General features: G+C 45.6%; 1 protein-coding gene across 6 annotated transcripts in view; it reads left to right on the forward strand.

The window, feature by feature from the left end:
* The window catches only part of NINL (ninein like), a 277,291-nt gene that overhangs the window by 46,521 nt on the left and 205,323 nt on the right, over nucleotides 1-25,447 (forward strand). For all 6 annotated transcript variants that reach the window (XM_063918113.1, XM_063918114.1, XM_063918111.1 and 3 more), the window contains exon 3: nucleotides 8,484-8,677. In XM_063918113.1, the coding sequence (XP_063774183.1) occupies nucleotides 8,495-8,677 (183 nt within the window). In that variant the 5' untranslated portion in view covers nucleotides 8,484-8,494. The remainder of the gene's footprint in view (nucleotides 1-8,483; nucleotides 8,678-25,447) is intronic.

Here is a 25,447-nt window from a genome sequence, read left to right on the forward strand (position 1 = left end):
TTTGTTAGTAGTATGTTAAGAAATAGAATGGTGCAGAATTTTTAGTTTAATGTTTGTTTTTGGCTGGTACTTGATTTGTGTGCTGTTACGCATGGGTGTGGATCATAGGGTCGACTGTCTGTCATTAGGTCAACCACTATTGGTCGACAGTGACTAGGTCGACACCTGAAATAGGTTGACACTGTCATTAGGTCAACATGAACAAGGTCGAAATCTAAAAAGCTCGACATGAGTAACGGTGTGTGCTGAGCAAGGGGGGGGGGGGGCGCTCATTTCACCCAGCGGTGAGATGAGCTATGTGCTAGATTGTGCCAATCTAGTACCGGCAATAGCGACACGCGCATCTCTATCACTGTGGGGCATACACACGGAGAGATCCTTGCTTAATTTCTAAGCAATCTAGTCAGATTGCTTAGAATTTAAGCATTGATCTCTCCGTGTGTACCCCCCTTAAGTGGCTTTAGAATTTGGTGGCAGATAAGATCCACTTGGATCATCTAGGGGTCTATTCATGTAGCAGTGAAAAGAGTGGAGAAGTGAGCCTGTGGAGAAGTTGCCCATGGCACCCAATCAGCTGCTTGTTTGCCATGGGCAACGTCTCCACTGGCTCACTTCTCCGCACTTTTCACTGCTTCATGTATAGACCCCCTATCTGTTGTAGGAGAGCAGTCGCTGCCACTACCAGGTTCCTTCACTAGCACCTGGAGCCACTTACTTCTGGATGTTGATATACAGTAGCTGCTGCAACACCTCTTTGCTGGTGATGATAGATGGTTCCTACAGATGCGTTACATACGATAAGTTTGCCATGGGGTTTGAAAAATAAATTAAAGTATTGTTAACCATTCTTTTTTTTCTTTTCTTTGCTTCGTCCTTTAAATACTGCGTGGCAGCCTGGTATTCCCTTCCATGTTTAGATTTTAATGACCGCTTGGGAAGATTCTCAAAGACATCAAGGGAAGAAGTCTTCACACTATAAACATATTTTGCAGGGGTTTATTTTTCCTGGTTCTAATTGGATAAGTTAACCCGTATGTTATGGCAGCCACAGACTATTTCAAGCATCTCCAGTTGACGGCAAAGATTGTTAATTATGTAATTTGTGTTGTTTTTTTGTTTTTGTTTTTTGTTTAGAATAAAATCAAGTGTATAAATTGCAAGTCCTAACATTCCATCCCCCACATGGCAAGAATATATTTCTATCCTCGAATTCTGTAAAATGTGAATTCCTTAGTTTATGCTGCAATAGGAACAACTGTGTGAGACTCCTTACAGTGTTCTGTGGTTTGCTACTCGTGTAAACACAGACTGAGTCTATTACTCATCATTGGACATGTATGTACAGTATGTCTGTATAGCTTTGTTTATATGGAGCAGCAAAATATAAACCATTTAAAAGTTGCTGCCGAGGAGTGCCAGCACAACGAGGGCAAGGTGATTTTAGGGGATCTACTGCTGGATCCAGAGAGTTCATCTGTCATTGTTGTTGCCATCCCTGTTCCTCCTTCTGGTAGTCTCCACGGACTTCTTTGGTGACAGCAACTACTGTAGTACCACAAAGTCTGCTGATATTGGGAAGAAGTGTACTGGCTTATCCACGATCTCGGAGAAGGTTACCGGGAACACACACACTCTGAGTCAGTGGATGACTGCAAGAGTTCACATGTAGCCAGTACGGAGACAATTTTACAGAATCCTAAGTGGAAGGAGCTTTAGTTGAGATAAATGGTAAATGAGTGGTTCATCTTCCATGTGTCTACCTTACACACGTTCCTTCTCTTTCCAAATGTACAACACCACCTATAACCACACAAAAATGTTCGGTACCAATTACTGTCAGGGCTGTCTTTTCGTATGGGTTCAATGGGCACTTGCCCAAGGGCCCCAGGAGTATAAGGGCCCTAGAATGATAGCTGAGGGTCCCCTCTTTCCAGGGATACCAGATTTTTGAAAATCGGCCCTGGGGAGCCGCAGATATTTGACTTCAAAGCATTGGTCCCCATCCAAGACTATTAGTTGCTCTTCCCAGCCAGATATATCTGTCTTACTTCGAGTTGTTCTGAGGGTATTCTCCAAAATGTGAGACACTCCCCTTTCGGTGGACACTGGCAGCTGGTCTCTACTATGCCCAGAACTGGAGATATAAGCCTTCAAGCAGCTGGTCCCTGCTCCAACTCCACACGCCTGGCATGCAGTTTTATATTTTCGTTGGTGGATGGCTCTGGATCCTGAACTCTGATCCCAAGTCCCCAGTACCTCCTGAAAGGTGTCCTCAGTATCTGCTGAAGGTGGGACTCTCTAGTTTTTTAACCCATTCAAAGCTAAGAAATCTATTTCCAGGAACTGGAGATATCCGCAGTCAAGCAAGCTGCCCTCCCACCGGAAAATGCTGAATGTTAAGCCCACTCCACTATCCACCCCTCCCCTGCATATTGCACAACCTCTACCACCCTGGAAGTCATGTACTGGGGCCCCTTCATTCAGCCCAATGCCCCTTCTACTGTTTAGTGTTCTCCCACCTGCCCCATCTCTGACCATCTGTGCAGTAAAGGAGTAGTTAGCAGAAATTACAGGTCCTACATGCTGAGCGGAAGATAGAACACCCCCTACCACCCATGGGACATCAAAGTTGCCACTGATAGCACCCCCTCACCCCTACCGCTGGAGGATGGCTAGGGGGCCCAGTGCATTGCTGTGCCCAGGGGCCTACACTGCTGTCAAGACTGCTCTGATTACTGTACTATTAGTGGTGATTAATAGTGCTTCTACCTTACAATAGCCACTCACTTTTCTTATCACCTGCTATACGTATATATAATACTGTGCAAAAGTTTAGTCATATGTGGAAAAACTACTGCACAGTAAGAATGCTTTCAAAAATAGAAGTGTTAAAAGTTTATTTTCAGCAATTAACAAAAGTAAATGAACAGACGAGAATTCTAAATCAAATCAATATTTGGTGTGACCACCCTTTGCCTTAAAAAACACACACACACACACACACACACACACACACACACACACACACACACACACACACACACACACACACACACACACATTAGAATAAAGTCTGGCACTCCACAATGTCACACACAATGTCACATTAGCTGCTCCGGTGCCTTCCGTGTAGTACTTGCATAATAGAGCAAAAGCAGCGGCACTCAGAGTCTGCTATGAAGTGATCCAAGTGTATTAGTAACACATATCAAGAGACCAACGTTTCGGGACCAAGTGCTCTGCTTTGTCAAAGTGAGGTAACCAGATTACCTCACCTTGACAAAGGGGCGCACTTGGCCACGAAACGTTGGTGTCTTGATATGTGTTACTAATACACTTGAATTACTTCATACTAGGGAGGCCAATCCCGGGCCGTTTTTTCAATCCCGGGATTCGGGATTGAAAAACGATCAATCCCGGGATCCCAAGATTGCAGTAGGGATCAGTGAAAAAGGGTGTAGGGAGCAGCGCTGGAGGGTAGGTAGCGGTGCGGGAGGGTGTAGGTAGCGGCGGGGAAGGGAGGGAGGGTGTAGGTAGCAGTGCAGGAGGGTGTAGGTAGCTGGGCAGGAGGGTGTAGGTAGCGGTGCGGAGGGTGTAGGTAGTTGGGCGGGAGGGTGTAGGTAGCTGGGCGGGAGGGTGTAGGTAGTGGTGCGGGAGGGTGTAGGTAGCTGGGCGGGAGGATGTACAGTAGGTAGCGGGGAGGGTTGGTAGCGGCGCGGGAGGGAGGGTGGGTGGGTGTAAGTACCACTTACTGTTAGGTGGGCGCCAGCCATGGACACACTGAACGCGGCGGCATTTCAACTGAAGCGCCGGCCGCCAGCCATCCAGAGCTGGCGGACCAGCAGCCAATCAGGGAAGCGGCCGCAGCAGTCGCTCCTGATTGGCTGCCGCGGCAGCTTCCCTGATTGGCTGCCGGTCCGCCAGCTCTGATTGGCTGGCGGCCGGCGCCACATTTGAAGTGCCGCAGCGTTCAGCGTTCGTCTATGGCTGCCGCCTTCCTAATTGTAAGTAGTATTACTTACACACACTCCCTCCCGCACATGCGCAGTGTAATCCCGTGAATCCCGGGATTGGTTGCTCCAATCCCGGGATTCAAATCCCGGCATTTTTGGGCCCAAATCCCGGGATCCTGCCGATCCCGGGATTGGCCTCCCTACTTCATACCAAACTCTGAGTGCTGCTGCATTTGTTCTAAAATATATCTATTTATTTTAATTATTATGTTACATATTAATTACTCCTCTTACCTCGGGTGTAGTATGGTATGCCGGCGGCTAGCATACCGGCGCCGGGATCCCGGCGGCCAGCATACCGACAGCTGGGCGAGCGCAAATGAGCCCCTTGCGGGTTTACGCTCACCATGCTGCGGGGATGGTGGCGCGCTACACGCGCCATGCTATTTATTCTCCCTCCAGGGGGTCGTGGGCCCCCAAGACGGAGAATAGTTATTGATATGCGGGGTGTCGGGATTCCGGCGCCGGTGTACTGAGCACCGGGATCCCAACAGCCGGCATACTGAATACCACCCCTTACCTCTTACATCAATGGGCAGTTGTCAGCACATCAAGAATCACCTGTAATAGTTTTGTTGCCCAGCAATGGTTAGATCTCTTCTTGACTAAGTCAGATGAAGGGGTCTATTTACTAAGCCTTGATTGGAGGAAAAGTGGATGGAGATAAAGTATCAGCCAATCAGCTCCTAACTGCCATGTTACAGGCTGGGTTTCAGAAATGATAGTTAGGAGCTGACTGGCTGGTACATTATCTCCGTCCACTTTATCTCTCTCCAAGACTTAGTAAATAGACCCCAAAGTCTTTACCCATAAGAATACTATTCTGTACAATGTGAGAATTTCATATGCTAACAGTTATTCATAAACATCACCCATGGTCCACAGTTCGGGTGTGGTATTGAAAGTCGACAGTAACTAGGTCGACAATGTCTAGGTCGACCACTATTGGTCGACAGTAACTAGGTCGACAGTCTTTAGGTCGACATGTTCTAGGTCGACAGGTTAAAAGGTCGACATGAGTTTTTAATTTTATTTTGGTGTCGTTTTCTTTGTAGAGTGACCGGGAACCCCAATTAGTGTACCGCGTCCACTCGCATGGCTCGCTTCGCTCGCCATGCTTCGGGCATGGTGCCTTCGCTTCGCTCGGCACAGATTACCGTTCCAATCGTAGTCCACGTGGATCGTTAAATATGAAAAGGTTCAAAAAAAGATAAAAATTGTGAAAAACTCATGTCGACCTTTTGACCTGTCGACATAGAACATGTCGACCCAAAGACCCTGTCGACCTAGACACCATGTCGACCTAGTTACTGTCGACCAATAGTGGTCGACCTAGACATTGTCGACCTAGTTACTGTCGACTTTCAATCCGGATCCCCCACAGTTCTACCTACTTGTAAAATGATAACCAGGAGCAGAGGGTTAGAACTGGCAGATGTCTATATTAGACAACTTTATCAACTAAAATGGACAAAATCAGTATTTTGGCATGTTGAGAAGTCTAGTTAAGATGACCACTATACTAACTAGCCCCAGTTATGCTGCCAGTGGTTTTGCCAGGTTAGTCAATAGCACCAAGGGCATACTAGCCTAACTCTCCTGGACAATTCAGGGAGTTCTTGCACACTCATTGTAGAGTAAACCAACCTTCCTGGTCATGCCCAATTCCTCAGTGAATAGGGTGGCTTGGGGTCTGTTTAAGCACTTTGAGGAAAATAGCTGCACTCAGTGGGGTTGCGATGATGTGATTTGCCGTGATTCCTCCCAAGCACCTCCCACTTAAACAGTCTTTCCAGCATCTGCCGGAGGGGAGGATTTACATGTAGGCAAGTAATATGATCAAGGCTAAAAGTTTACTTTTAAGTCATTAAGTATGGAATGGGCAGGAAACAAAAAATGCAAATTCTTGTTCTATATTTTACTTAGTTCAGCTGTATTTAGAAGCATTCTTGTGTATTTTTATGCTGTTCATGTAGATCTGAATACAAATTTGAGGCAGTGATTTTTCTTGGAAAGTTTTAATATGTATATACATTGCCAGAGAAAATGGTCTACTTATAACCACCTCAAATACCCACTTTTATTTTGTATGGAATGTGGTATTATATTAGAGTTGTGGTTTTCTGCTAGTTTGTTAAATCAAATGTGGGCACTGTGCATGCAAAAATGTGCTGACACAGTGTTTAGGATGTAAAAGGCCACTTAAAATAACTGAATTATAGAGAAACATTCCCATTGCCTCCTAACGCAGACATGAGTGCAGCTAGTCTGCAGTCTGACACAAATTAGGTCGGAGAATGGAAAAACACAGCATTTCTTATTGAAGAACAGTTAGGAGGACTGTATACAGGCAGAGCGGCATTGTTGTAGGAATGGATTTACTTACTTATTCTCAGTAAAGTACTGCAAAATATGTAGGCACTATGGTAATATTCATTCATAGAAATCATCGCTTGTGTGATAAAATGGAGAGAGAAAAAGTACCAGCCAATGAGCTCCTGTCATTTTTCAAACACAGTCTGTAACATGACAGTTAGCAGCTGATTGGCTGGTACTTTTTCTCTTTCCATTTATATCACTCTCCAAGCGATGACGTATCTAGCCAATTGTCTGCCACTTGACAAGAGCTGTACAACTGTAGATAATTCCATATCAGTAATATAAGTTTGGTTTTATCTTCTAAGCCAGTGATTCCCAACCGGTGTATAGAAAAACACCAGACCACACAATGCAAGTGGACATATCCGTTGGCTGTGTGTACGTCTGACTCAGAATCAGCCCATAAATTTCTCAAAAGGGTTTCTGGGTAGCGGGTGATCTAAAATAAAACAAAAAAACCAAAAACTAAAAATACACAATGGGCAAGATTTAATTATAAGACAGTTGAATAGCGCTGGGAATTAGCTCCCGGGCCTATTCAAAACAGCGCCTTGTGACACCCGACGACGGGATTTCTTCTTGCACCCGGAGTGCCAGCGTGGTGCTGATTTCTGCCCTTAGCACAGCGGAAACAGCGTGCACCGGGCACTTAAGTCTGAAAATGCCGGTTCTCTCAACAAAACACCCTGTTTAGTCCGATTGAACGGACATTCTTTGACTTACCACTGCGCTGTATTGAATATCCCCTGGAGCTAATTCCCGGCACTATTCAACTGTCTTCGAATTGAATCGTGCTTAATGGATGATATTTGGGTGGGATGTATTGAGGGAAAAATGTAGACAAAACGCCAAACACTGCAGTTTTCATAGGTTTGCTGCATTCTTCGTATGTACCAAGCTCTATAGATGACCTTGCCTATAGAAGCCTTTGGGATTCTTTACGCAGAATTTCCTTGAGAGGTAAAGCTGTCCTTTGCATTATTTGCAATTATTCGTGAATATGGCTCTCATAAACACTGCTGTGCATGCGAGAACTGACTAGATTTGCATGCAGTATGCACCTCACCCTATATGAGGAATCTTATTTGTAAGTGTAGAATGTTATGATTCTGTGGCAATGTGTGTTCCACTTGGAATTTTGTTCAGTTACACAATACTTTGCTATTATGCGCAGTTTGTAAAAACAAACTATACTTAGAAATATATAGCATTTTCCATGTAGTGCACAAACAAACAAAAATTGTCCTCGGCTGAAAAAATGGTTTATTCTTAATGTTTTGCGACCACATGGTTATATTCTATAATCTGTCCTATATCGGCCATGCTTGTGTGATTGGTGCTTTTGTGTCTATCTGCTTTTACATTTTGCACTCCATAGTAGTTATAAACATAGGGGCAGATTTAACAACAAGTGATATTCTACTTATCACTCGTTACGAATGAAAAATGGTGCTCCAGCCAATCAGCTCCTGTCATGTGTTTGAAAAATGACAGGAACTAATTGGCTGGAGAACCATTTATCATTCGTAACAAGTAATAAAAAGAATATCACTCGTTGTTAAAGCTGCCCCATAATCTTATATTTCATATTTTATTACCCTTGTAGCTTAAATTTTGTTCTATTAATACTTTAAGTGGATAATACACCTTCATAGCAAACATACCCCCAGGCTTGGAAATATTCTCCTCATTATTAAAAGATGCTTGCCTACACAAGTCAGCAATTATACACATGTTAAAGCAAAGACTTCAATATAAAAATACAGACAGAGAATACATATTCTGAGCACAAAGTAGTGTTTTTAGCATTGGGAAAAAAAGTAAGTGCCTCTTACAAATGCATTGTGCATAAGATACGGATATATAACATAAATGTGTTCCTTGTAAACAAATCTGAAATTTTGGCGCTGTCCTGATACTGTAAACCAGAAGGCTCTTTGCAAAGTGTGGTTATTATTTTGTGTTCGAAATGTGTTGCATTGTTGTTGTCCACATTAATGTCCCAAAGTAGTTATTGATGGCGGATGACATTGTGCTGTTGAGTCCAAGTGTTCGTATGTCTGCTCAGCCTGAAGTTTTGTCCTTTTTCAGTTTGCTATGGGATGGACCAGGAAGAGGAGAACAAATATGTGTCCCAGCTTCAAGAGGTTTTCAACAGCTGTGACACCACGGGTACGGGGTTCCTGGACAAAGACGAGCTGACAGACCTCTGTCACAAGCTCCACCTAGAGGCACAGCTCCCCCTACTACTGCAGACCCTTCTCGGAAATGATCTCTTTGCTAGGGTAAGCTGTTTCTAATATAATAAATAATGTAGGTAGATGCATATTTGTGAATGTGAATTCAAGTGGGAAATAAGAGATCATTTAGGGAGAATTACATAAGGTGTAGAAAACGGGTGGTATTCATGTGACCGCCGGTCAGCTGACCGGCAGTCACATGACCTCCTCCACCATCCCGACGGCTCGCTATCCCGACGGTCGGCATGCCGATCAACAGGGACTATTTCCACTCGTGGGTGTCCACGACACCCATAGAGTAGGAATAGAACCTGTGGCGACCGCAGGCCATGGGGAATTGTATGATAATAGATTTCACTGTCATATTGCATTCTCTGATAACATACAGTATGTACTTCAAAATTGTCTCTATAAATAGCTGCTTTTATTGAGAATCCTGTTCAGTACAGTAGCACAGATGCCAATTCCAGCTGCCTTCCATAAACATACCAAAGCACACATTTATACAGTTAATGTGAGTTATATAGTAATAATTGTATTTATGTAGTGTTTTCATCCAGTGGTACTCGAGGCACATTATAGAACTTAATGCATAGGTTCAGATTTGCAGAAAATACAGAAACTTTGACATCACTTATAAAAAATAAAAAAAAATCCAAAAACAGGGAAACACCCATTTGGGGCAAATCACTGTGGTTATTGAGGGGGGGGCAAAGAGGCAGCATGCCCCCTCCAAACATGAAAGAGGCGCAGGTGCTGGAAGGGGGAGCGCTTGCCTCCGGATCCCTGCTGAGACTCCTACTATAAAAGTCTAACGCCGACACCGCAGCGCGCTGCCCCCTGTCCTGTCCTAGCCGGTTCTTCACCACTGCTGCATTACTGGGAGGAGGCGGGGATGTCCCAGCAGGCCCAGCATGACCACGTCTCCTCCCAGTAATGCATCCCTGATGAGGTAAGAGCCGACCAGGACAGGACATGTGGCAGCAGGATGCGGCTCTGGCGGCAGCCTTTTTTTACAGTAGGGGTCTTCACGGGGAGAAGGAGGTAAGCGCTCCCAGCAGGGGGGGGGGGGAGGTGTATGCCCCCCTCCAGCCACAAAACACATTCCTGCTCCCCTGGTGGTGAGGCGTCCTAGATAAAATGGAAAAGGCAAGTTGTAATGGGAAATTGTATTGTTAAAAAAGTGGTAGAGCAGGAGAAGGGGAGCATGATAGAGTACTATGGAGAGATATGGGAAGTAGTAAGTGTCTTGCATGTAGAAGTACAACATCTTGCGATATACCCAATGTTTTGGCTCCTTCACGACCGAGATCTCTAACTTAAGTGATGATATGACTTTTCTTATAGTTAAGGTGCATACACACTTGGTGAGAAAATGAGTGACGTCGCTCATTTTAACTTCTCCTGAGCAACGTAGCTAATTTTCTCTGCAAGGTGGAAATGCTAGGCGATGTCGCTCATAGAGCATGTCGCCTAGTGTGTACCCACGTTTATTCTTTTTACTTTTTCTGAGGTTGATTGCTATATAACCTGTTGTACATATTTGTAATTTTGTAATCAAACCTTTGTAATCAAACTTTCAAAAAAATTTCAAATTAAAATACCTTAATCTAGTGTATTCTCTGTGTCTTCTAGTGAATTTATAGGTCTGTTAGTTCAAAGCCAAGTACCTAAGTGTGAGTGTGCAGTGAATATTTCTGTATGCAGGTAGCAGCAAAGGACTACCTGGAGTCAGTACATCGATTATTTATTTTGCTAGTGGCAGTTACCGTGTTTGATTAAACGCACGTGCTGAGGCAACCATAAGTCACTGGTGGCAATTTTCAGATTGGTATCTGGAAAATCGTCCAACCAGTCGTGACACCCCCTAAAGAGGAGACATGGAAGTTAGCCGTTACAGGGTTAAGGAGTGTTTGATCATCAGGCTAATCAACAGAGGGAATGTTAGGATCACAGTTGCAGGCAAACTCTCAAAAACAGATTTATTTGAGGTATGAAAAGTGGAGCCAAGTAGTTCCAATTTGTGGCCCTCACCCAACTGGATCCAGTAAGAAATATGGTTTGATTATAACTAGTCTAGATAGTGTTTGTTGAGGGCTGGAAAAATCAGACCTCCCTGAATAAAAAAGGAATTGTGTAAAATAGCTAATTTTAATATATGTCCATTCCCCATATAAAATGTGAAACTAATGAGCCCTCTTGCTAAGGACATTTTGGGGGCAGACAAGAATGGTGACTGGTAGATTATATACAGGACTTTGAGTAGTAGTACAAATGTAATTGTATTAATGCAGATTAATGGCGATATCCTGTTAGGTGTGGTGAGTTTACTGCAAGGTAATAACAGGCTTTTTAGCCCAATAACGCTATCGGGCTATCCACTTGTAGCCCGTGTTTGCCATGTAGTAACTCACCCATTATCAGTCAATAACACAATAGGCTCCATGATAACATTGCGGACCCATGTGTTCTGGTCCGATAACAGGTCTCCGGGGGCTGGTTATTGGGGATTCTGCTAAGGCACGTGAAGCAGAATCCCTGATAAGTGCCGGCTTACGGGGGCTAATAGGATAGCCCCGCCGGAATCCTTTCGCTGCAGTAAATAGGATAGCGGCCTAATGCTGATAATGATTGTTTGGGCCAAAAATTGGTTATCTTACAGATAAATTGACATAAAGGACCAGTATGCTGCCAGGAACATGCAGGGCTTACTAGCGAGTTGGACACATTGATATGTGAATGTAGCAAATCATAGTAGCAGCAGACACTACGATACAGGAGGTGGTGGGCCTACATCAGGAGGAAATAATGACTGATTTGTCACAGTTAATACCTAATCCAGGTTATTGTTCCAGAGCATACAAGATATCATTAGCATTTTGTTTTCCTCAGGCCATCCACAGCCCTGAAACTAATGTCATGGGTTCTGTTCTGTAGCAGATGCATACGGGAGCACAACAAATAATGGTTATTACTATCTGGTGTTCCTGCACAATGGGAATAGCTCCAAAACCTAACCATTAGCACACACTCTTACCAATGTAAGGCATTCCCAACCTCAATCCTCAAGGCACACAAACAGTCAAGGTTTTGCTGATATCCATGCTTAAGCATAGGTAGCTTAATTAGTACCTTAGTTATTTTGATTTAACCATCTGTGCTGAAGCATGGATATCACTAAAGCCTGAACGGTTAGTGCGCCTTGAGGACTGAGGTTGGGAATGCCTGCCTTATGTCCTGAGCTAATATCCCAAGTCCTGTGACAGAAGGACCCTGCTTCATGGGCATGTTGCTCCATTCCAGGTTTTATTCATGGCAGCCATGTGGACATTCACAAGCCTGTAAGTCCTGCGGCCTGGGTTTGCAGTTTTTCTGTGAGCTGGATGGAGTTTCAGCAGATTCCAGTTTGCTAATCAGTATTCCTATGCAGGGGTTTGTGAGGAATAGGAAAACCATTTCTCAGTTAATGATAAGCTGCTAACTTGGGAGTCTGTATAGGCTCGGTCACTAAGTGCTAGATCCTTTGCTCACCCTTGTTGATGTTGCTGAATTGAAGCTGTATTTATGTAGTTTATTTCTCCAGTCTGAAGGAAAGCTGTGTTGTTGCTACGGTAGGTAAGCTTTGTTTGTGTCTGATTGCTGATGATGAGGAAACACACTTGTGTTTTCTTACCACATACTCCGCACCAGTGTTTCCACTTGAACTTATTTTTTTTTTTTTTTTTTACCTGATTACAGCGAAATTTGATTCTTGTAATCGGGTAAAATTACCTATTCATTAAACTTAGTTTTGTTACCTTCCATTTTATGTAAGTACCAAAAGCTGCCTTGCTACAGGGCCAAGTGTACGGTTATTTTAATTTAGGTTTATTAGAGCAGAGGTTCTCAAACGCCGTCCTCAAGGCATCCATTGGTCCAGGTTTTAGGTATATGCATGGCTCAGCACAGATGGTTAAATCAAATTGACTGAGGTGCTAATTAAGTCACCTGTGGCCAAGCATGAAAAAAATTAAAATTGTACCGTTTGGGGTGCTTTGAGGACCGCATTTGAGTGTTGTCATGTGTCATATATCCAATGGTTAATGCAGTGAGAGCTGACCCGTTTGTCATCTGTTACCAGGCTTGAAGTTTGGATTGCCCATTAAGTGTTAACAGATAAGCTATCTAAGAAATCGAATAATGTAGTACAGCTTCATTCCTTAGGGCCGGATGTTATGCCGTCCCAGTTTGCCGGAGGTGCGGGTTTCCGGATGAACTTGGACATTTTTTTTTCTTTTTTTCTTAAAGGAGCAATCGTCTACAAGGCAAACCATGTCTTCTAAATGAGTGCCGCTTTAAAAAAAACATCTGAGTTGTCCGGCAACCCTCACCTCCAGCCAACTCGGACTTTACTACATTCGGGCCCATATTTGGAACATTGGGAATAATAGAGGATGATGTAAAGGTGCATGCATGTCTTGCAAATATTTTCTCAACCATGATAAAATCTTAAAGAACAGTTGGTAAAAAGTGTGCAAGGGCATGATTCTCATGTACCCCTCTGTGTAAAGTTACATTTGGCCAGCTTGTTTCCAGCCTTTACCATTTGGCTGAGTAAGTAGAGTACTTTAAGGTGCAGATCAATCAGCCACAAGTTATGTGCCTGGACATCTCAACATATTCCATTCGATAATCTCAGAAAAACATGCGCAATACAAATAAAAATGGTATCTCACAGGTAAACAATTGCAGTGTGTGAGCTTTGTAAAGAGCATTTTGTAATGGAGAGGTCCACACACCTGTTTAGGTGTCAGTAAAGATGCCTTTATTAAGCCATATGTTGCAGTGTTTTTTTTAATCTACCTGTAGTTCTATTTTTTTGTAGTTCTATTTTTTTATTTTAATGTTCCACACATGACTGATAAATGTATAAGCGGACAATTCTGTGTTTCAAATGAATGCGCAAACATTCAGGAATGGATATGTTAGTAGGTAGCATGTGTAAGATTAGTTTATAAGGCTATGTAGCAATGGGATTTTAATTAGAGGACATGGATACCATTTGAAAGTGAAATGCCTGTGACTTTTACAAGAAAAACTAATTTATTATGAGACCATAAGTCCTATGCATTAGTGCCGCAGTTGTCAGTCCGTATCGTTTTTAATGTATCCCTGCATGTGTACAGTACTAAATATAACTCGGCATCCCAGCCACATCGAAGGAGTCTCACCTTTTCAAAAGACTCTTCCTGAGAATCTGACCCAGTGCACTATGTCAGTTTCCTGAGCTGGTCGGAGGCTGCTAGGGAGGGATCGTTAGAACGCTCTCATGTGAGAATGCCTCCATAGGCATAAAAAAGTTTACGCCATCTATGGATGGTCTAAACCAACTGGGTTAGACTTTGCTTCCGTGGGTTGGGGCATGTAGGGGTCATACCGTAGTCCCCGTGGTAATAATGGGAACTGGCTCTGCAGTGCTAATTAGCTTTCACTACATAAAGGGGTACATAAAATTATACAGAAACTGCAGTTTCTCCATGATTTTATGGAAAAAAAGGCACCATACCTGCTTAACAATGTGGAGAATTTCTTGGCACTGACTTGATGGATTACTTCAGACATCAAAAGATATTTCTCTAACGTCCTAAGTGGATGCTGGGACTCCGTAAGGACCATGGGGAATAGCGGCTCCGCAGGAGACTGGGCACAAAAGTAAAAGCTTGAACTAGCTGGTGTGCACTGGCTCCTCCCCCTATGACCCTCCTCCAAGCCTCAGTTAGATTTTTGTGCCCGAACGAGAAGGGTGCATGCTAGGTGGCTCTCCTGAGCTGCTTAGAGTAAAAGTTTATTTTAGGTTTTTTTATTTTCAGTGAGTCCTGCTGGCAACAGGCTCACTGCATCGTGGGACTAAGGGGAGAAGAAACGAACTCACCTGCGTGCAGAGTGGATTGGGTTTCTTAGGCTACTGGACATTAGCTCCAGAGGGACGATCACAGGTTCAGCCTGGATGGGTCCCGGAGCCGCGCCGCCGGCCCCCTTACAGAGCCAGAAGAACGAAGAGGTCCGGTGAAATCGGCGGCAGAAGACGTTCCTGTCTTCAACTAAGGTAGCGCACAGCACTGCAGCTGTGCGCCATTGCTCTCAGCACACTTTACACTCCGGTCACTGAGGGTGCAGGGCGCTGGGGGGGAGCGCCCTGAGACGCAATAAAAACAAAAATACCTTAGGATGGCAAAAGAAATACATCACCTATAGCTCCTGGGCTATATGGATGTATTTAACCCCTGCCAGTTTTCCAGAAAAAAAGCGGGAGATAAGGCCGTCGTGAAGGGGCGGAGCCTATCTCCTCAGCACACAAGCGCCATTTTCCCTCACCGTTCCGCTGGAAGGACGGCTCCCTGACTCTCCCCTGCAGTCCCTACAGAATCAGGGTAAAAACGAGAGAGGGGGGGCACTATTGGCAGCTAAATTATAAACAGCAGCTATAAAAGGGAGTAACACTTATATAAGGTTATCCCTATATATATATATATAGCGCTCTGGTGTGTGCTGGCAAACTCTCCCTCTGTCTCCCCAAAGGGCTAGTGGGGTCCTGTTCTCTATCAGAGCATTCCCTGTGTGTGTGCTGGGTGTCGGTATGATTGTGTCGACATGTATGAGGAGGAAAATGATGTGGAAGCAGAGCAATTGCCTGTATTAGTGATGTCACCCCCTAGGGAGTCGACACCTGACTGGATGGTTGTATTTAAAGAACTAAGTGACAATGTCAGCACTTTACAAAAAAATGTTGACGGCATGAGACAGCCGACAAATCAATTAGTGCCTGTCCAGGCGTCTCAGACACCGTCAGGGGCGATAAAACGCCCGTTACCTCAGTGGGTCGACACAGACCCAGACACGGATACTGAGTCCAGTGTCGACGGTGAGGAGACAAACGTAATGTCCAGTAGGGCCACACGTTACATGATCACGGCAATGAAGGAGGCATTGAACATTTCTGACACTACAAGTACCACAAAGAAGGGTATTATGTGGGGAGTGAAAAAACTACCAGTAGCTTTCCCTGAGTCAGATGAATTAAATGAGGTGTGTGATAAAGCGTGGTTTCCCCCGATAAAAAAGTGCTAATTTCTAATAAATTATTGGCACTATACCCTTTCCCGCCAGAGGTTAGGGCGCGTTGGGAAACACCCCCTAACGTAGATAAAGCGCTCACACGTTTATCTAAACAAGTAGCGTTACCGTCTCCTGATACGGCCGCCCTCAAAGAACCAGCGGATAGAAGGCTGGAAAATATCCTGAAGGGTATATACACACATACTGGTGTTATACTGCGACCAGCAATCGCATCAGCCTGGATGTGCAGTGCTGGAGTGGCGTGGTCGGATTCCCTGACTGAAAATATTGATACCCTGGATAGGGACAGTATATTACTGACTATAGAGCATTTGAAGGATGCATTACTATATATGCGTGATGCACAGAGGGATATTTGCACCCTGGCATCAAAAGTGAGTGCTATGTCCATTTCGGCCAGAAGAGCGTTATGGACGCGACAGTGGTCAGGGGATGCGGATTCCAAACGACATATGGAAGTATTGCCGTTTAAAGGAGAGGAGTTATTTGGGGCCGGTCTATCGGACCTGGTGGCCACGGCAACGGCCGGAAAGTCCACCTTTTTTTACCCCAGGTCACCTCTCAGCAGAAAAAGACACCGTCTTTTCAAACTCAGTCCTTTCGTTCCCATAAGTACAGGCGGGCAAAAGGCCACTCATTTCTGCCCCGGGGCAGAGGAAGAGGAAAAAGACTGCACCAGGCAGCCTCTTCCCAGGAGCAGAAGCCCTCCTCTGCTTCTGCCAAGTCTTCAGCATGACGCTGGGGCTTTACAAGCGGACTCGGACACGGTGGGGGCCCGTCTCAAAAATTTCAACGCGCAGTGGGCTCACTCGCAAGTGGACCCCTGGATTCTGCAGGTAGTATCACAGGGGTACAAACTGGAATTCGAGACGTCTCCCCCTCGCCGGTTCCTGAAGTCTGCTCTACCAAAGTCTCCCTCCGACAGGGAGGCAGTTTTGGAAGCCATTCACAAGCTGTATTCCCAGCAGGTGATAATCAAGGTACCTCTCCTACAACAGGGAAAGGGGTATTATTCCACGCTGTTTGTGGTACCGAAGCCGGACGGCTCGGTGAGACCAATTTTAAATCTAAAATCCTTGAACACTTACATAAAGAAGTTCAAATTCAAGATGGAGTCACTCAGAGCAGTGATAGCAAACCTGGAAGAAGGGGACTATATGGTGTCTCTGGACATCAAAGATGCTTATCTCCACGTCCCAATTTACCCTTCTCACCAAGGGTACCTCAGGTTTGTAGTACAAAACTGTCATTATCAGTTTCAGACGCTGCCGTTTGGGTTGTCCACGGCACCTCGGGTCTTTACCAAGGTAATGGCCGAAATGATGATTCTTCTTCGAAGAAAAGGCATTTTAATTATCCCTTACTTGGACGATCTCCTGATAAGGGCAAGGTCCAGGGAACAGTTAGAAGTCGGAGTAGCACTATCTCAGTTAGTGTTACGTCAGCACGGGTGGATCCTAAATATTCCAAAATCGCAGCTGATTCCAACGACACGTCTCCTGTTCCTAGGAATGATTCTGGACACAGTCCAGAAAAAGGTGTTTCTCCCAGAGGAGAAGGCCAGGGAGTTATCCGAGCTAGTCAGGAATCTCCTAAAACCAGGCCAGGTGTCAGTGCATCAGTGCACGAGGGTCCTGGGAAAAATGGTGGCTTCTTACGAAGCGATTCCATTTGGAAGATTCCATGCAAGAACGTTTCAGTGGGATCTTCTGGACAAATGGTCCGGATCGCATCTTCAGATGCATCAGCGGATAACCCTGTCGCCAAGGACAAGGGTGTCTCTTCTGTGGTGGCTGCAGAGTGCTCATCTACTAGAGGGCCGCAGATTCGGCATTCAGGATTGGATCCTGGTGACCACAGATGCCAGCCTGAGAGGCTGGGGAGCAGTCACACAGTGACAAAATTTCCAAGGCTTGTGGTCAAGCATGGAAACATCTCTTCATATAAACATTCTGGAACTAAGGGCCATTTACAATGCCCTAAGTCAAGCAAAACCTCTGCTTCAGGGTCAGGCGGTATTGATCCAATCGGACAACATCACGTCAGTCGCCCACGTAAACAGACAGGGCGGCACGAGAAGCAGGAGGGCGATGGCAGAAGCTGCAAGGATTCTTCGCTGGGCGGAGAATCATGTGATAGCACTGTCAGCAGTGTTCATTCCGGGAGTGGACAACTGGGAAGCGGACTTCCTCAGCAGACACGACCTTCACCCGGGGGAGTGGGGACTTCATCCAGAAGTCTTCCAAGAGATGGTAAACCGTTGGGAAAAACCAAAGGTGGACATGATGGCGTCCCGTCTCAACAAAAAAACTAGACAGATATTGCGCCAGGTCAAGGGACCCTCAGGCAATAGCGGTGGACGCTCTGGTAACACCATGGGTGTACCAGTCAGTGTATGTGTTCCCTCCTCTGCCTCTCATACCAAAAGTACTGAGAATCATAAAAAGGAGAGGAGTAAGAACTATACTCGTGGTTCCGGATTGGCCAAGAAGGACTTGGTACCCGGAACTTCAAGAGATGCTCACGGAGGACCCGTGGCCTCTACCTCTAAGAAAGGACCTGCTCCAGCAGGGACCTTGTCTGTTCCAAGACTTACCGCGGCTGCGTTTGACGGCATGGCGGTTGAACGCCGGATCCTGAAGGAAAAAGGCATTCCAGAAGAAGTCATCCCTACCCTGATAAAGGCCAGGAAGGATGTAACCGCAAAACATTATCACCGCATTTGGCGAAAATATGTTGCGTGGTGTGAGGCCAAAGAGGCCCCTACAGAGGAATTTCAACTGGGTCGCTTCCTACATTTCCTGCAAACAGGACTGTCTATGGGCCTAAAATTAGGGTCCATTAAGGTTCAAATTTCGGCCCTGTCGATTTTCTTCCAAAAAGAACTGGCTTCAGTGCCTGAAGTCCAGACGTTTGTCAAAGGGGTACTGCATATACAGCCTCCTTTTGTGCCCCCGGTGGCACCTTGGGATCTCAATGTGGTTTTGGGGTTCCTAAAATCACATCGGTTTGAACCACTCACCACTGTGGAATTAAAATATCTCACATGGAAGGTGGTAATGCTGTTAGCCCTGGCTTCAGCCAGGCGTGTCTCAGAATTGGCGGCTTTATCTTATAAAAGCCCTTACCTGATTTTTCACACGGATAGGGCAGAATTGAGGACTCGTCCTCAATTTCTCCCAAAGGTGGTTTCAGCGTTTCACGTGAACCAGCCTATTGTGGTGCCTGCGGCTACTAGGGACTTGGAGGACTCCAAGTTACTGGACGTAGTCAGGGCCCTCAAAATATATATTTCCAGGACGGCTGGAGTCAGGAAATCTGACTCGCTGTTTATCCTGTATGCACCCAACAAGCTGGGTGCTCCTGCTTCTAAGCAGACGATTGCTCGTTGGATTTGTAGTACAATTCAGCTTGCGCATTCTGTGGCAGGCCTGCCACAGCCAAAATCTGTAAAAGCCCATTCCACAAGGAAGGTGGGCTCATCTTGGGCGGCTGCCCGAGGGGTCTCGGCTTTACAACTTTGCCGAGCAGCTACTTGGTCAGGGGCAAACACGTTTGCTAAATTCTACAAATTTGATACCCTGGCTGAGGAGGACCTGGAGTTCTCTCATTCGGTGCTGCAGAGTCATCCGCACTCTCCCGCCCGTTTGGGAGCTTTGGTATAATCCCCATGGTCCTGACGGAGTCCCCAGCATCCACTTAGGACGTTAGAGAAAATAAGAATTTACTTACCGATAATTCTATTTCTCATAGTCCGTAGTGGATGCTGGGCGCCCATCCCAAGTGCGGATTGTCTGCAATGCTTGTATATAGTTATTGTTACAAAATTCGGGTTATTATTGTTGTGAGCCATCTTTTCAGAGGCGCCTTCGTTTATCATACTGTTAACTGGGTTCAGATCACAGGTTGTACGGTGTGATTGGTGTGGCTGGTATGAGTCTTACCCGGGATTCAATATCCTTCCTTATTATGTACGCTCGTCCGGGCACAGTATCCTAACTGAGGCTTGGAGGAGGGTCATAGGGGGAGGAGCCAGTGCACACCAGCTAGTTCAAGCTTTTACTTTTGTGCCCAGTCTCCTGCGGAGCCGCTATTCCCCATGGTCCTTACGGAGTCCCAGCATCCACTACGGACTATGAGAAATAGAATTATCGGTAAGTAAATTCTTATTATTTACTAAGCAGTGACTTTTCAAAACTCCCGATTCTTGCAGATTTTGGGGTCTATTCAATTACTGTCGGATTTTTTAAAAAGTCGGAAAATAGCACTTTCCGACTTTATTAGGTCGAATTTGGATTCGACCTATTAAATTATAGTGCTGATTATCCGCGGATCCACTTGTTTTGTCTGATTTGCGTGTGATTCCGACAGTTTTTTGGCCCGTTTTCGACAATGTCAATCCGACTTTAAAAAAGTCGTATCGGCATTGTCGAAAACGGGCAAAAACCTGTCGGAATTGCCCGCAGATTGAATACTGAACTGTCTGAGGATCCGACAGGCATTGAATAAACCCCTTTGCCTGCTAAATGAAAATAGAAATTATATTTAATGCAAGACGAGGCTGTTTTTTCATTTACTGTTACTGCCTTTTTAAATATTGCAGGCATATTCTGCAAGAAATGTGGGTTGTGAGTCTGTTACATTATTTAGTAAGACATAAACCTATAAATTATTGGAGGTACTGTTCTATTCAGTATATCTGACATTGCAAGAGGCACCCCTGTCTGTTCCATTCCTTAAATGATTTGGAACTATTACTTATAAAAAACTCTGCGACAGACGCTCTGCCAGGAAAATGCCACAGCCCTGTGTATGTTATGTTCTGCGTGTGTGTGTATATAATAGAAATTTTGAAACTTCCAGGGGGGGGAATTTAAGTATTGACCTGTTTGTACACTTGAGATACAATATAGTGAATTTCAGGTATCTCATTTTGTTACAGAACAAGAGATAGGTCTCCTGTATATCACTACAGACAGGCGCCTAAAATACTGGAATAACCCTAGTCTATCTAGACAAATGGGTTTCAGTGAAATGCATGCCAGATGCCACATTTGTGAGGTCCTGTCAGTATACTAGAGAGATTTTTTTTCTATATTGGAAAAACCTTTCTTTACCAGTAAGGGGACCCCTTGAGCGGGAAATCCAATATAACGCCGTGTCCATTGCAGAAAACTTTGAAACCATATGCTTATTATGTTGGAAATAAATATAACTTTATCACGATGAGGAAGCAACACCACATTGGTTAACTAAAACAGTGATCATTTAAAGTTTCATTCTTTAGTTTCCTGTATTACTATTTATTTCTCTAACGTCCTAGTGGATGCTGGGGACTCCGTAAGGACCATGGGGATAGACGGGCTCCGCAGGAGACATGGGCACTTTAAGAAAGAATTTAGGTTCTGGTGTGCACTGGCTCCTCCCTCCATGCCCCTCCTCCAGACCTCAGTTTGATACTGTGCCCAGACGAGCTGGGTGCTTTTCAGTGAGCTCTCTTGAGTTTGCGGAGAGAAAGTATTTTGTTAGGTTTTTTATTTTCAGGGAGCTCTGCTGGCAACAGACTCCCTGCATCGTGGGACTGAGGGGAGAGAAGCAGCCCTACTCTCTGAAGCTAGGTCCTGCTTCTTAGGCTACTGGACACTATTAGCTCCAGAGGGATCGTACGCAGGATCTCACCCTCGCCGTCCGATCCCAGAGCCGCGCCGCCGTCCCCCTCGCAGAGCCGGAAGACAGAAGCCGGGTGAGTATGAGAAGCAAAGAAGACTCCACAGGCGGCAGAAGACTCCATGGTCTTCACTGAGGTAACGCACAGCACTGCAGCTGTGCGCCATTGCTCCCACACACCTCACATACTCCGGTCACTGTAAGGGTGCAGGGCGCAGGGGGGGGGGGGGGGGCTCCCTCGGCAGCAATATAAACCTCTTATTTGGCAAAAGGAGCATATATACAGCTGGACACTGTATATATGCAGGAGCCCCCGCCAATTTTACACTTTTAGCGGGACAGAAGCACTCACCAGCGCCATGTTTTTCTCCACAGCACCGCTGAGAGGAAGCTCCCCGGTCTCTCCCCTGCTTATACCACGGTAGAAGAGAGGGTTTTAAAGAAGAGGGGGGGCACATAATTCGGCGCAGATAATAACAGCGCTACTGGGTAAACATTAAATTGCTGTGTTTTTTCCTGCGTCATATAGCGCTGGGGTGTGTGCTGGCATACTCTCTCTCTGTCTCTCCAAAGGGCCTTGTGGGGGAATTATCTTCAGATGAGCATTCCCTGAGTGTGTGGTGTGTCGGTACGTGTGTGTCGACATGTCTGAGGTAAAAGGCTCCCCTAAGGAGGAGATGGAGCAAATGTGTGTGTGAGTGGTGTCTCCGTCGACAACGCCGACACCTGTTTGGATATGTGAAATTAAGTGCTAAGGTAAATTTATTGCACAAAAGATTAGAGAACAGACAGGGAATCTACCCATGTCTGTCCCTATGTCGCAGAGCCCTTCAGAGTCTCACAACGCTCACTATCCAAAATAATAGACACTGATATCGACACGGAGCCTGACTCCAGTGTCGACTACGATAATGCAAAGTTACAGACAAAATGGCAGGAAAGTATTCAATATATGATTATTGTAATAAAAGATGTTTTGCATATCACTGATGACTCATCTGTCCCTGACACAAGGGTACACATGTTTAAGGGGAAGAAAGCTGAGGTAAATTTCCCTCCTCTCATGAAGAAAAAGAGCGGGAATCTCCAGACAAGAAGCTGGAGCTTCCCACAAAGAATTCTCAGGGAGTATCCTTTCTCTACTAGGGCCAGGATACGATGGGAATCTTCCCCTAGGGTGGACAAAGCTTGTCACGTTTACCCAAAAGGTAGCGCTGACTTAACAGCTATCCTCAGGGATCCTGCAGATAACATGCAGTAAAAGTACTTTGAAGTCCATTTACACACATGCTGGTACACTACTCAGACCGGCGATTGTGTCGGCATGGGTTTATAGCGCTGTAGCAGCGTGGACAGATACCTTATCAACAGACATTGAGACCCTAGTATGTGTATACATATGTATGTGTGTGTGTGTATATATATATATATATATATATATATATATATATATACAGTGCAGTAGTTGTGCGGCACTCAGGATTGAGAACAGTAATTATCACCAACGGTCTTTCAACGTTTCAATTTTACTGAGAAAATTGTCATCAGGATACATACAGTAATAAAAAAGCTCACCTTATATCCCGTCACCCATGTGAAGTGAAGTGTGCAGCGCTGATCGGCGGGGACCCGCTCGGCTGTTGAGGCGCTGTGTGATGACGTCATCGCGTTTTGCGCGATGCACGTCAGTGACCCATCACCATGGAGACCCAGCATGACGCTCCTGGGATAAACAGCACAGTAATATGACAGTGTTCTAAGCGTCTCTAATACAAAGCATTGCCATACAATAAAGGCTGTGTGATGGTAATAAGGAGATGCAGTATATACATGATGGTAATGACTGGGATGATTAGCGGCTGCATAGTGTGAATGATGCTGCACAGAGATGATTTACACGAACAGCGCCCCCCTGTTATAATGAATGTGATCCATATGTACTAAGACAGATGGTGTTATTGATTGCCCGCATGTGTGCGAATAGGCTCAAGGAGCCTGGTGGTAATGAAAAACAACTATATTTCTCTAACGTCCTAGTGGATGCTGGGGACTCCGTCAGGACCATGGGGAATAGCGGCTCCGCAGGAGACAGGGCACATCTAAAGAAAGCTTTTAGGATCACATGGTGTGTACTGGCTCCTCCCCCCATGACCCCCCTCCAAGCCCCAGTTAGGTTTTTGTGCCCGTCCGAGCAGGGTGCAATCTAGGTGGCTCTCTTAAAGAGCTGCTTAGAAAAAGTTTTTTTAGGTTTTAAATCTCAGTGAGTCCTGCTGGCAACAGGCTCACTGCATCGAGGGACTTAGGGGAGAGATTTTCAACTCACCTGCGTGCAGGATGGATTGGAGTCTTAGGCTACTGGACATAGCTTCAGAGGGAGTCGGAACCCAGGTCATCCTGGGGTTCGTCCCGGAGCCGCGCCGCCGACCCCCCTTACAGATGCTGAAGATCGGAGGTCCGGAAACAGGCGGCAGAAGACTCTTCAGTCTTCATGAAGGTAGCGCACAGCACGGCAGCTGTGCGCCATTGTTGCTACACACTTCTCACTGACCAGTCACGGAGGGTGCAGGGCGCTGCTGGGGGCGCCCTGGGCAGCAATATTAAATACCTTTAGTGGCAAAGAATACATCACATATAGCCATTAAGGCTATATGTATGTATTTAACCCAGGCCAGATTTCTCAAAACCCGGGAGAAAAGCCCGCCGGAAAAGGGGCGGAGCTTATTCTCCTCAGCACTCAGCGCCATTTTCCTGCTCAGCTCCGCTGTGAGGAAGGCTCCCAGGACTCTCCCCTGCACTGCACTACAGAAACAGGGTAACAAAGAGAAGGGGGGCACAAATTGGCGATATTTATATATTAAAAGCGCTTATAACAAAAACAACACCTTTTAGGGTTGTTTATATACATTTATAGCGCTTTTGGTGTGTGCTGGCAAACTCTCCCTCTGTCTCCCCAAAGGGCTAAGGGGGTCCTGTCTTCGATTAGAGCATTCCCTGTGTGGCTGCTGTGTGTCGGTACGTGTGTGTCGACATGTATGAGGACGATGTTGGTGTGGAGGCAGAGCAATTGCCGGTAATGGTGATGTCACCCCCTAGGGAGTCGACACCGGAATGGATGGCTTTAGTTATGGAATTACGTGATAATGTTAGTACATTACAAAAGTCAGTAGACGAAATGAGACGGCCGGAAAACCAGTCAGTACCGGCTCAGGCGTCTCAGACACCGTCAGGGGCTGTAAAACGTCCCTTACCTCAGTCAGTCGACACGGGTACCGACACAGATGAATCTAGTGTCGACGGTGAAGAAACAAACGTATTTTCCAACAGGGCCACACGTTATATGATCACGGCAATGAAGGAGGCTTTGCAGATCTCTGATACTGCTGGTACCTCAAAAAGGGGTATTATGTGGGGGGTGAAAAAACTACCTGTAGCTTTTCCAGAATCAGAGGAATTGAATGACGTGTGTGATGAAGCGTGGGTTAACCCAGATAGAAAACTGCTAATTTCTAAGAAGTTATTGGCATTATACCCTTTCCCACCAGAGGTTAGGACGCGCTGGGAAACACCCCCTAGGGTGGATAAGGCGCTCACACGTTTATCAAAGCAAGTGGCGTTGCCGTCTCCTGATACGGCCGCCCTCAAGGATCCAGCGGATAGGAGGCTGGAAACTAACCTGAAAAGTATATACACTCATACTGGTGTTATACTGCGACCGGCAATAGCCTCAGCCTGGATGTGCAGTGCTGGGGTAGTGTGGTTGGATTCCCTGACTGAAAATATTGATACCCTGGATAGGGACAGTATTTTATTGACTCTAGAGCAATTAAAGGATGCGTTTCTTTATATGCGAGATGCTCAGAGGGATATTTGTACTCTAGCATCAAGAGTAAGTGCGATGTCCATATCTGCCAGAAGAAGTTTATGGACGCGACAGTGGTCAGGTGATGCGGATTCCAAAAGGCATATGGAAGTGTTGCCATATAAAGGAGAGGAATTATTTGGGGTCGGTCTATCGGATCTGGTGGCCACGGC

Source organism: Pseudophryne corroboree, chromosome 4, assembly GCF_028390025.1.
Source record: "Pseudophryne corroboree isolate aPseCor3 chromosome 4, aPseCor3.hap2, whole genome shotgun sequence".
NCBI classification, from domain to species: domain Eukaryota; kingdom Metazoa; phylum Chordata; class Amphibia; order Anura; family Myobatrachidae; genus Pseudophryne; species Pseudophryne corroboree.